This window comes from Manis javanica, chromosome 1, assembly GCF_040802235.1.
Source record: "Manis javanica isolate MJ-LG chromosome 1, MJ_LKY, whole genome shotgun sequence".
In the NCBI taxonomy this organism is placed as follows: Eukaryota; Metazoa; Chordata; class Mammalia; order Pholidota; family Manidae; genus Manis; species Manis javanica.
In genome coordinates, this window is record NC_133156.1 from 80,130,376 (window position 1) to 80,143,468 (window position 13,093).

The 13,093-nt window shown below is 36.1% G+C and overlaps 1 protein-coding gene across 1 annotated transcript in view; it reads right to left on the reverse strand.

The window, feature by feature from the left end:
• The window catches only part of ADGRV1 (adhesion G protein-coupled receptor V1), a 577,341-nt gene that overhangs the window by 517,348 nt on the left and 46,900 nt on the right, over positions 1 to 13,093 (reverse strand). Inside the window, exons 7-10 of the mRNA XM_037012118.2 lie at positions 10,677 to 11,242; positions 10,054 to 10,324; positions 9,391 to 9,720; positions 3,718 to 3,894 (exon numbers count right to left, since the gene is read on the reverse strand). Of these exons, the coding sequence (XP_036868013.2) occupies positions 3,718 to 3,894; positions 9,391 to 9,720; positions 10,054 to 10,324; positions 10,677 to 11,242 (1,344 nt within the window). The remainder of the gene's footprint in view (positions 1 to 3,717; positions 3,895 to 9,390; positions 9,721 to 10,053; positions 10,325 to 10,676; positions 11,243 to 13,093) is intronic.

Sequence of the window (13,093 nt, forward strand, 5' to 3'; positions counted from 1 at the left end):
ATGAGTTCTACACAATGGTATAAAGGGCATATCAAAGTGTGGGCAAAGGGTCTGTTTGTGTTTATACAGAGGATCAAAGCCTAATTTGGCTACCCAGAAAATGAACTAAGATACAATATGAAGAACTTCCAACATCAGCACTCTCTGGAAGAGTCATACCAGAAGATGATCATCAAAAAACCTCAACAAAGATCCAGGCAATGCTGCAGTTGTAGCTGCATCCATCCCACCGGTTCTTGGACTTGCCATTGAAATGAAGAAGGAGATATCTAAGCTGGCCTGTGCGTACAGTAAAACAACAAATTTGACTGGATCTATACTGTTGGAACTCAACCAAGAATTAGGAGAAATGCAAGTTGTAGCACTCCAAAATCTTATGACTACAGACTATCTATGGTTAAAAGAACATATGGGATGTGAACAGTTTCCAGGAATGGGTTGTTTTATTTTGTCTGATTTCTCTCAGACTGTTCAAGTACAGTTGGACAATATCCATCATATCATAGACAAATTTTCACAAATGCTTAGGGTGCCTAACTGGTTTTCTTGCCTTCACTGGAGATGGCTGGTAATTATAGATCTGCTTTGGTTATGTAACTGGATTCCTATTATGTTAATGTGTGTGCACAATTTAGTTAGTAGTTTTAAACCTATATATGCTTAAGGTCCTCTACAAGAAGATATGTCAAAGAAATAATCAATCTTCCCATGTTTTCTTCCATCTGCTACCTCTATAGCTTTTCTTCATCCTTCCTAATTATAACCCTTAAATAGAATTCGTGCCTCATATCGAATTTACTGAGTATCATAATTCCTCCAAGTGGTAAAGATACCTCAAGACAAATGCTGGGCATAGAAGCCACAGGGCATAAATCTGCAAAGAAGTAAAAAGCTAACCTTTTCAAACAATATGGCTACTCTCTCACTTACCAACTTTACATCTCCATGTATGGCCCCAGAAGATGACTGGTTCACCAGAGACGGGTAAGATTCCTCAAGGGAGGAACAACCTAAGACAGGCACAGTTGCAGGGGGCCATCAGGTGAGTAATTGGGGATCAACAGTGGTGAGGCTTAGAACTCACGCCCCCTGTTTTGAGAGAAATCTTCTACATCCATGGATGTTTTAATGCCCTTGTCAAGCTTGGATTAACACATAGTCTACAGGCACACACCTGATCATCTACAATTGCTCTCTTACAACACTAAACTATGTTTTCTACCTTTATCTTGCATCTACCTACCACTTCAGCATTTTATTGAAAATAAAAATAATAATAATAATAAAGGGAGAAATGTGGGATCCACATATAAGTCAAGTATAAAAACAAATGAATATTCATATTTGACCTGATTGTTTATAGTTCATAATGCGTGATCAAAACCGAAAGTTTCTGTGATGACTGCCCTTGTACTGTTCACCATGTAAGAACTTATTCACTATGTAAGAATTTGTTCACCATGTAAGAACTTGTTCATTATGCTTCAGAGGATTGGAGACTGACAAGAATTAGGCTTGAGATGGATTAATGATGGTGCATTGAGCATTGAGTCCCCTATACAGAATTTTATTGTTGTTAACAACCATTTGATCAATAAATATGAGAGATGCCCTCTCAAAAAAAAAAAAAGTAAACTCGAAATGAATCAAAGACCTAAATGTAAGGCATGAAACCATAAAACTCTTAGAAGAAGACATATGCAAAAAAACTCTTGAACATAGCATGAGCAATTTTTTCTGGACACATCTCCCCGGGCAAGGGAAACAAAAGCAAAAAAGAACAAGTGGGATTACATCAAACTAAAAAGCTTCTGTACAGACAAGGACACCATCAGCAAACCAAAAAGGCATTCTACAGTATGGGAGAATATATTCATAAACAATTAACAACCAAAATACATAAAGAACTCATATGCCTCAACACCAAAAAAAAACCCAAATAACCTGATTAAAAAGTCCGTCGAAGACCTGAACAGATATTTGTCCAAAGAAATACAGGTGGCCAACAACACACATGAAAAGATGCTCCACATTGCTAATCATCAGAGTAATGCAAGCAAAACCACAATCAGTTATCACCTCACACCATTTAAAATGGCCACTATCCAAAAGACAAGAAATAACAAGTGTTAGTGAGGATGTGGAGTAAAGGGAGCCCTCCTACACTGTTGGGAGGAAACTAAACTGATGCAGCCACTCTGGAAAGCAGTATGGAGGTTCCTCAAAAAACTAAAAATAACAATACCATAAAACCCAGTAATTCCACTTCTAGGAATTTATGTGAAAAAAAACAAAATCCCTGATTCAAAAAGATCTATGCACCCCTATGTTTACTGCCATATTATTTACAATTGCCAAGTCATGGAAGCAACCTAAGTATCCCATCAGTAGATGAATGAATAAAGAATAGGTGGTACGTATACACAATGGAATATTATTCAGCCATTAAACAAAAGAAAGAAACCCTGCCATTTGCAACATCATGGACGGACCAAGAGGGTATTATGCTAAGTGAAATAAGCCAGGCAGAGAAATACAAATACTGTGCAATTTCACTTGTGTGTGGAATATAAAAACAAAATAAAACGAACAAAACAGTAGTAGACTCATAGACACTGAGAAATGACTGGTGGTTACCATCGAGAAGGTGGGTAAAGAGGCACAAAAATTCTCAATCATAAGTTGGTCACAGGGTGGTAGTACAGCATGGAGAATATAGTCATAACAATTATCTAGTAGTAGATAGTAACTGCACTACGGGGGTGTGGACTTAATTAACTGTTGAACCGTGTGTATACTTAAAACCAATATAAGATTGTATATCAATAATATTTCAATAAAAAAACTAAATGCTCTTTAGTTTTTAGCTTTAGAAGGGAACTATATTAAGAAAAATAAAATAAATCAAAACCATCTTGAAAAATAGAGCTCTGCCAATTTACAGAATTGTACAAAGGAAGCTGTGGTCACCATATTTTGATATGAGACTTTGACAAAAAATAACTCTCCTCATTCCTGATCTGAACCCCAACTCACTTTAAATCAAATCTAAGTATGAGAGATTGGGAGAGGGTTTTAGGGACAGATTGTGGCTCAGGCAATGATAAAGCTAAAGGCCAGAGCCATCCCTAGGTAGATGGTGGGAAAACTCAACCAGGGCTGGGGTTGGGAAGGGTGCTATATATGTGAATATGCTTTTATATGTATGTGTATGTATGTGAATGCAAAATTTGCCCATATACATAATACAAAATTCCTAAAATTTGGCACTTCACAACTTTGCACCATCACATCAACCACCAAGCACAGGACCCAAGGCAGCCACCCCAATCCTCCACAAGCCAAGCATGAGGAGCGCTAAAGAATACAACAGGTCAAGGACATTGATACCTATGACTTGGCCAATAAAAAAAATTATGTTTGTCTATCATTCCATCAAATGTCATAGCATTATTTAAAAGCAGCCGTATCAAAACAAAATACCCTACCCTAACTATGAGCAATTCTAATTTTTTCCTATCATAGCAAAAGATGATAGAAAATCACATATTCACCAGTTACTGATGTCAAATTACACACTGAAGTCTTGATGTAAACGGTAAAGCTTTTCAAGATCTGTTAATTCTAAATACTAATCCTACCAAAAAAAAAAATAATAATGTCTGTACATTATCTCAAATTCATTAGGCCCCATCAATTAGAAAATAGCCTACTTACCACTTCAGCAGCAGAATCTTCTGGTTCATGCAAAATGATTGGAAGACTGCTGATAAAGCCAATTTCTCCATTTGCAATGTCTGGAGTAATCAGTAAAGAAATATTTCGAATTTTTCCAAATCTAGGACTTATAGGTGGGATTGGGGGAATTATGTTCACCAACTCCACAGTTTCCAACTATAATAAACAAATTTTTAAAACACAATAAAAATCAAAGAACATAAATTTTAGGTTAAAAAAAAGTCTTAATTGCATGCGGCAACATAATAAACATGGGCAAAGATCACCAATAACTTGGCAACTCCATTCTCCTTCGTTTGCAGCCCTGTTTCAATCTTCTGCATTATCTTCTTGACCTCTTCTTTTTCTCACTTATTATTCACCAGGGTTCTTCCCAAATCCTTTTTAATTTCATACGCTCTACCTAATAATCTTTGGATTGTTCCTTTAAACTCCAAATCAACTGCCATTGGACCTTCATAAAAATGTCACACAGAATGTCCAAGTAGAATATCACATTCTCTGTTCCACAATCATCACTAGCACCGCCATCTGCTTTTCCTCCTTGTTGCCTACAGCCAACTACCTTGATCTTAATGCCAAATATCAGAGAGTTGTCCTCATCTTCCTCTCTTCCACTGTCCACATCTTCAATCAATCAGCCACTCCCCATCTCCACCAGAGAATATTCAGTATCAGAAGACTACTGAGCACTCCAAATGTAACTTAACATGCCTTAACCTCTAAAAAAATGCAATACCTGTGTAACACACAGTATTCCTATAATTAATGAATGTGACCACTAGAGGGGCTTTCATGGTATTCTCAATCTAGAACGGCTCCCCTTCATCACCTCACAAACTAACATGAACCCACTCTAAAGACCACTTGAACTTCCCCCTCGTCCATGAAAATGTCCTTGGATTCTCCAGCCCTCTTTTTTCACTCTGAACTTCTACTGTTACCCTCCCTAAACCTAGAACCTAATAATAAATTTCACATATTGTTTGCTTGTCATCATTTCATATGTTCCAGACCTTTACTTCCCACCAGGACTGCACCACTCTCGTGTTTCAGGGTCCTTCTCAGCATTTTCCCAACAGATGACATAGCCCTGAAACTACAGATAAATATTTGTTGATTTATCCCTTCAACACAGAGTTTGTGGGAATTCTGATAAATCACAAAACTCATCATCTTAATATTCTAGCTTTTCAAATCCAACTTATCAAGCCATACAGTGTTCACCTGAGGAGAGTAGGAATAGATAATCATTACAGGATTGCAAAAACCATAGGTATTTTAACATGAAAAGCAATATGGAACTTAATGAGACATGATAGATATCCACTCAATAGAGCCTGTCAGGCTTATAATGTGGAAACAAGGCCACTAAGTTACCACCAAGAGAGCCTTGTGATTTCAGTTGGTTTTCCACAAATACCAGAACTGGTGCTGGTCCCACACATACTCTCACATTTTGTGATGAACAATTATATATTTTAAAAAAGAAAAGTAAATGTCTTTTTTAAAATGTCACACACTAGGCTTTGAAACCCATATATAGGAAAAAGATATGAAAAATTCCATATTTGGTAAATATTCACTGTAGAAGAAAAAAAGAAACTAGACTGACATCATATAAATGTCACACAGAATGCCAAATTTTGCCAAATTTGCCAAATATTGGTACACAAAGTCAAGTAAAACATGTGATTCTTCAATATATTGAAATTGCATTATAAAATTAAATGTAAAGACAATTAGCTAAAACCACATTAACTGTCATTTTTTTCTAGAGAAAAGGAAAATGTATACCCATATACATGTATTTATCTTTAAAAATGGCACAAAAATAAATAAAATATATATTTGAATCCCAAAGAAATACCAGGTGTGCATTGTTTAGAGGCAAAGAAGTTTTTAAAATACCTGGTCGTGCGTGAGTCAGCATGTGCTTGTGAATGAACACACATTCCCATGTATTCACAAGGAGCCAAACTGCTTATACTGTTTAAAACACCAAATAAAAAAACCTCAAGATATTTTTTACTTCAAGACTTTCCAACAAGAAATGAGTCATATTTAACTTACATTTACCAAAAAAAAAAGAGTTAAATAATTCTAAAAATAGTATTTGTGAAAAAGATAAAGAAAGATGATACAGAAGGCTATAAAATGAACTGATCAAAAGGAAAATGCAAATCTTCCATGGCTTATTTCCTAGTCTCTTAAGTCTTTTTGTCTGGATTCCTTAAGCATCTGTTAAATAAAACTGCTTCATTCATAAAGAGTGGTTCTTTGCTTTCAGACAGTTTGCAACTGGGAGAGCACATTGGTAACCCCAACCCTGCCAAAAGTGGTATCTCAGACTAATGTATTTAGCCAAGAGGGTTACCAAAGAACGGGGGCTCATGTCTCAGATTTTCCTTTCTTCAGGTTCATTCAATGTTCCATGCAGAGTCTGATGTCTCCTATTCTTAAGTTGCTCATCCATTATGCACTATGCAAACTACACAGCCTTCTAATTCCAACCAGCCTTCCAGAGTCTACAGCTGTTTTGAACCTCAAGGAATTGTGTCAGTGACTAATAATGCCTTTTTTTTTCTAAAGTGATAAATTAACTCTCTGCACTGTAAGACCTTTGTTTCTTAACTGAATAAAGAGATAGATAAAGAATTGAGTCAGGAATCATTGGTGTCAACAGATTTCAAACCTGGGATCACCAAAATTCAGATGTTACACGCTTCCTCAAGTATTTCCTTACTTTTTAAGTGTCATCAAAAATAAATTCTGTTACCTTCATATAAATGTTGAAATAAAATAGCTAGGATAATATCTGACTCATACAAGGCTCTTCAACAGATTTTATTTATATAGGGATTCTCTGCAGCTCCTTGGATAGAGATATTGGATATTTTCAAAAACCTGAAGTCTAATATAAAGGTTACTAATATTGGCACAGATAATAAGGGGTCTCTATCCCAGTAAAAGCTGTCCTTAAGGCAGTGTGAGGAAAGAAATCAGAAAGCTAAAATGGAAACAGAAAAGTTTTCTGTAACTCAAAACCAACATTTCTGCATCATCCGTTGTCAAACTCATGCTATGTCACTGCAGCTACAACAGGAATCCCAGGACGCCCAGACATCCCTGAAAGCAAAACAACTGTGTAAAAGCTTTGCTTCACTTCACTTGAATTAATAATTTGGATCTCATATAAATTGAGACCTACACAAGTTGGAGGCAGACTTAGTGAGAATGGAATACTGAGATACTAGAGACAGAAAACCCTTAAACATATGTTATGAATTGAATGTCTGTGTACCCCCAGAATTCATATGTTGAAACCCTAACTCCCAATGTGATGGTATTCAAAGATGGGGCGGGCCTTTGGGAGGCAGGTAGGTCATGATGGTAGAGCCCTCATGATGGGATTAGTGCTCTGATAGGAAGAGAGACTGAAGAGCTTGCTTCCTCTCTCTCTCCGTATGAGGACACGGTAAGTAGACACCAGTCTGCACACCAGAAAAAGGGCTCTCACCAGAACCCCACCAAGTCAGCTAACTGACCTCAGACTTGCCAGCCCTCAGAACTATGAGAAATAATCATTTGTTGTTTAAGCCACCCAGTCTATGGCTCTCTGTATAGCAGCCCAAACTGACGAAGACAATGTATATTCAGGAGAATGTTCTGAATCCAGAGGCCACCAATGGCAGAACAGGTAAAGGAGAGTGCTGACACCAAAAATAAAAATAAAAATAAACCGTCCATTAGATTCTGAAACTCCATTCAACAACTTACTCTCTCCCAGAGACTCTTAAAATCTCCTATGTTGAAAAATGCTACTTAAGTGCAAACTGGTGAAATTATTATGCATTTCCAAATATTAATAGAACCAACTTTAAAAAATACATAAGTTACAAAGTTACAGCATGTTTTTACACCAGGCCAAACCTAATGATTTTTTTTTTTAATTTCTAAACATCTCTCTAAAGGTGTTCTGGTGGCAGCAGTCTAGCTGTCTTACTTCCTGCTCAACATGGCCAGGGCCATGGGCTTGACCACTTGCTCCATTCCACCTCCCAGAGCCAGATCCCTCACCACGGGGCCAGTCATCTCGTAAGAACATTCCACAAGCCATGGGGGAAACTGACACAATTGTGAGTAATGCCATCCCTCCAAGAAGAGAAATTCCAGGATCCCCGAAAGAATGGGTTATCCTCATAAACAGAATTATGCATAATTTCACATTTTGAGAAGACACAAAATAATTAATAATAATAACTAAAAGAGGAAGAGTAGGATCTGCCACCAGCAGTAACAAAGCCTTTGGGGACATTGGCAAATGGTCTCCCTCCAGATAGGCATATTACAGAAAGGCACCCCCTATATATGACAAATCATATATCCTCATTACAGACCACCCACTACATGCCTCTGCCTGGAGCCATCAAGAAATGCACAAATGCATGAGCAGCGGCCCAGCTTAAAAAAAAAAAAAAAAAGACAAGAGTCTTCATAATGAAAGGACCCATCCCACTGAGTCTCAGCAACATAGAACACAACCCTGTGAAATTCATAAAAACTAAAACATAATCCAAAAAGAAAATGGTAAATCAGGAAAACTACAAGTTCAGTTAAAATGGACCAAATAACAATTGTGAAGCAACATTGAGTATTTGCTAAATTCAACATTCAATATATATAAAACAATCGGAAGATGTAACATAGTGAGGGTGACATGCAGAAATTGGGCAATAAGAACTCCAGAGGATACAATTAACCATAAAACCAAGCCTAAGCAAAATTATGAAAATAATTTAAATGTGGCATGATTCAAAGAAATAAATGGAGTATGAGATTTTATATAAACCTCAGTGGGTAAAATGTATGACATAAAATTCTAACTTTTCTTTATCAATCCATTCATACTACCTGATTCTGCATTAAACTTATTTACATAACCAAAACTGTTAAGCAACTTTAACTGCTTCCCATTTTCAGAATCAACCAATAGCAAATGCATGGAATACATAACCACAGTATAATAAGTGATGCAGGTGTTTTAAATTTTGACCAAAAAATAACATTCTGGTTAATAAAAGTTAAGAAATAAGAGTTTAAGATGGAAGAATATTATAGGGTCCTTATTTCTTAATAATTAGATGAAAATCCAAGGATTCTATCTATAGTTAATAGGCAATGAAACAAACTTTTTAGTATTACCTTAAAGTATCTATATAATTTTCTCATATTCCTTTTGTTTCCAGAATGCCTTCCTTGCAGTATCCATTATGAAAAATATACTTATCCTACAAATCCCATTCCCATGTCACAATTTCCCAAATGAACCAAAAGAATGGCCTCTCTCTCTCTCCTCTCTTTCTTCTCACCTCTCCCATTAACAGTTTGTGAGTTACTATTATCCATTATATTCTGACCTGCATTTCATGTCTGATGCACTTTTATTATCACCTACTTAAAATATTACCTTTAAGAGGACTCTTGGTTTACTCACCTTTACATGCCTTAGAAACAGACATAGTCTCTCTCTGGACTTCCTCAACAACTTTTAGTAACCAATAACAGAATCTAAATTATAAACAAGGGCAAACAGAGACAAGTATTCTTGCAGGATAACCAAAGTTGAGGTTACTTTAATCATTAAAGTACCTGTACTAGGAAGTGGGCCCCATTTTGAAGGAATGCATCATTTCTTATTGGTAATTTTACAGTGACTTGGGTTTTTTGCTCTGGAAAAATGAGGCTGTTTCTCCTGGACACATTTAAGATGCCATCTTTTGCTCGCAAAGGGTCCACAGGTCCAGCAGGAACATGAAGCGCAGAATAAAACATCTCCACATCTCCTTCAGTTCCTCCTAGTCTTGTGAAACTCAAGGATAAACATCTTTCACCTGGACTGCTTTCAATCTTCTGGTTTTCCATAGGAAAAAATGTGATTAGGCCATAAACATCATCACTATCCTGAATGTAGAACAAAAGCTGCAGATAGAGGAATAAAATATTACAGTGCAGAATTCTCCCATCTGAGATTAACAAACTGTTTATTTTCTAGGTTATCCTGATTTTTAATATTTTTATATATCATGTCTAAAAATGTCACTTCTTATACATAACAGAGCAAAAGATGAATCAAAAACAAATTTGAAATTTTCTAATTTTTTGTGGAACTTATTTTTAAGAGTTTTTTATTTGCAGAAGGGTCAACCTTGGGAAAGGGGAACAATGATCATTTCTAAAACCAATCAGTGTTCTTCCCATCACATCAAGCTAAACATAAATATTCACATGAGTCCGGTGTAACAAGGGATCTACCTGGGCTGGTTCGCTCACTTCTGCACCTCCTCGTATTGTATGAGGCAGAATCTGAAGTAGGTAAGCTTCTGCCTCTTCTGGAAGATCATCATTAACAAGAGTAAGAGGAATTGATGCCAACATCTGCCCCTGTGCAAAGTTGAGAACTCCAGAACTTGGGCTGATATCTGCTGTTACCGGTGAGGGATCACTGCTATTCCGTGTCAAAACCCAGTTCACAGAAATATTCCCATGGGTGCCACCATTTCTAACCACTGTAATTTCTTCATATCTAGAATTTTTTAAAAGAAATATATTCAGTCACATAATACACTCTATTTCCTTTAGGCTTTTCCAATGTCAAGTAGCTACCATTCCCTGGTAAGAGCAGAACCCGTATCATAAAGAATGGTTGTTTTTAGTATGAAGGAATAGATACACAGATGTGTCCTAGGAAATTATCATAATATGAATTCACCTGCACCTTTAAGTCACCTCCAAAATAAGAAAGAAAACAGTGAAACCAAGGCAGAAGAAATTATACCTACCCAACAGGTCAGCATGTGTCCAACACCATAATAATTAAGACTTAGAATAATTTATTATTATGACAACTGCACCAGTAGGTTTAACATAAACCATACCTGGATGTTGTATCTTCATCAATTACAACTGTCCTTTCAAACAAGATAGTGTTGAATGAGAGAACTCCGTAAGGTTTGTCATTTGGCTTAATGGTGACTTGAACAACAGAAGGACCCAACAGTACAGCATCTCCTTGTAAGGTATCTTTTAGTAACACAATATGAAACGATTCAGCAATCTCTGGTATGTCATCATCAACTATTTGAAATTTCAGGTGTGATTCATGAGCAAAAGGTGCAAAAATAATAGTTGTGTTTGGCTGGAGATCAATGAAGTCTACATGTTGCTGGGCATGTGCTGTTAAGTTCCCAGTTATCACAACATAACTGATCGAAACTTCATATTCATCAGAGCCAATTAAGTTTCCATTATCATCTTTTCCACGAACCACTGGAATGATGAGTATGTGGTCTTCCTCAGGGACCAAATAAACAGTCTGAATGAATCTCACCGGACTGTCATTTTTCTTAATGATGATCTCAACTGAGCCCCTAGAGATGTTGATCTCTGCTCCTCCTTCTACACTTCTCAGTTGAATAAAAAATATTTCATCATTTTCTGGTACCTGTCAAAGAAATATAAACAGTGGCAAAACATCAACAGCCAAAACATTGCAAAGAAACAAGTGAAAAAGTCACTATGTTTCAATGCAACTACACAGAAGAAAAAAGCTTTCACTGGAGCAGAGAGAGGCTTGCTTGCTTACAGGGCACTTACTGAAGGTTAGTAATGTATTTCACACAGGGAATGCAAATTCAGAAAACGATGGCATGAAAGGTAACAAGGCATAAACTTGATCAATCTTTAGATACTTATGTCTTTCAATCTTGACCAAATCTTTAAAGATTTGATGGTAAAAATGGATATAAATTCCTACTAGTTTTGCTGTGCTGGTGAGGTCAGAAGCAGCATTCAAGGTCTAATAATAACTATGATTCAGGAAAACTACATTAAATGTCAGTTTTCAACCATATGAGTTATCCTTGCCTTCTCTTTAAATGCTTTCTAATTCAAAAGTTAACTTGTGATACCAATCATGATTTCCAAAATACACCTCACACCTCTCTGGAGAACAAGCACTGAGAGTCACTGTTGGGCAAAGTGTTGACATTGTTAAAGCGAAACCTTTTTTTTTGTTGTTGTAACTGCACAGAAATCTTAGGAATAATCTCCACTGTCCTGCTTGAACTTTTCTTTCACTATAAATTTAATCTTTCAAAAAGAAATAAAAAAATACATCTTTATACCTCCATCAATAGCAATATAAAAGGCAAATTTATCTCAAAAAATAAAATCTTATGATTTGATTGATGGTCTTTTTTTCCCCCAACTTTACTGAGGAATAATTGACAGATATAATATATATAAAATGTATAACATGGTGATTTGATACACATATATATTGTAGAATGATTACCAAAATCAGATAATTAACATATCCATCACCTCACATAGTAACTCTCTTTTTGCATGTGGGGTAAGAACGCTTAGGATCTACTCAGCAACATTCAAACATGCAATACTGCGTTACTAACCACAGTCACCATGCTTTCCTTTACAAGGTAAACTGACCTTACAAGCTTACTATAAAGCGTATAACTATTGCCCCCAATTACAAAAGGTTTTGGTTAGGTTCCAGAACCAGATGAATTAGAGTTATCAATGCTACTGAATTTTTTTTTTTGTTTAAAGAGAAATAGTCTTTTCTAATAATGTCTTCTAATTATTGTTTTTTCTCTTGAGATTTGTTGTGAAATGGTTTCATGGCTTTTTGTAGGAAAATGGAGGGATGGTTATAAGTTCCCAGCTATTCCCTTTGTTTTTTCTGATAATACAAAGGCTAACTTATTAAAAGTCATGTTTTCCCTTGTTCAGCTCATGGTGGATATTCCTGCATATTACTGTTTAAGTTCATTCTTTCCTCAGCAGGTAAGCTAGCGGGTCATACCTCTCAGTCCTTGGGAGCTTCAATGTGAAATGTAAACATAACAAAAGCCTTCCTCTGAATGTGAACATTTAAAACATCCAAATGAAGGAATATTAACTGCAGTAGAATTTTCTTTGCTTTTATAGTATTTATGCTGAATAAGTAGTACTGTACCTGCTCAAAACTGAAATCACTAACAAAATCAATCATCAGGGTTTACAAAACACTTAAATTTTTGTGTTACGGGTGGTTGGCAGCCATAGTCAGGTTCATCAGCTTTAGATATACAATTTAATGTAAATTAAATAAGGTAGATATTGAAAAGAAATATTACAAAGGAGCTATTTGAAGCTAAACTACTATTGGCCACAATACACTCACTTTATATTAAAACTATGCTCTGGAATAGCTTCAAATACTGAACACAATTTAATACTTGACATAATGTTCTCTAACAGGTCTGTAATACAGGCAGTCCTTGTCCCCTTA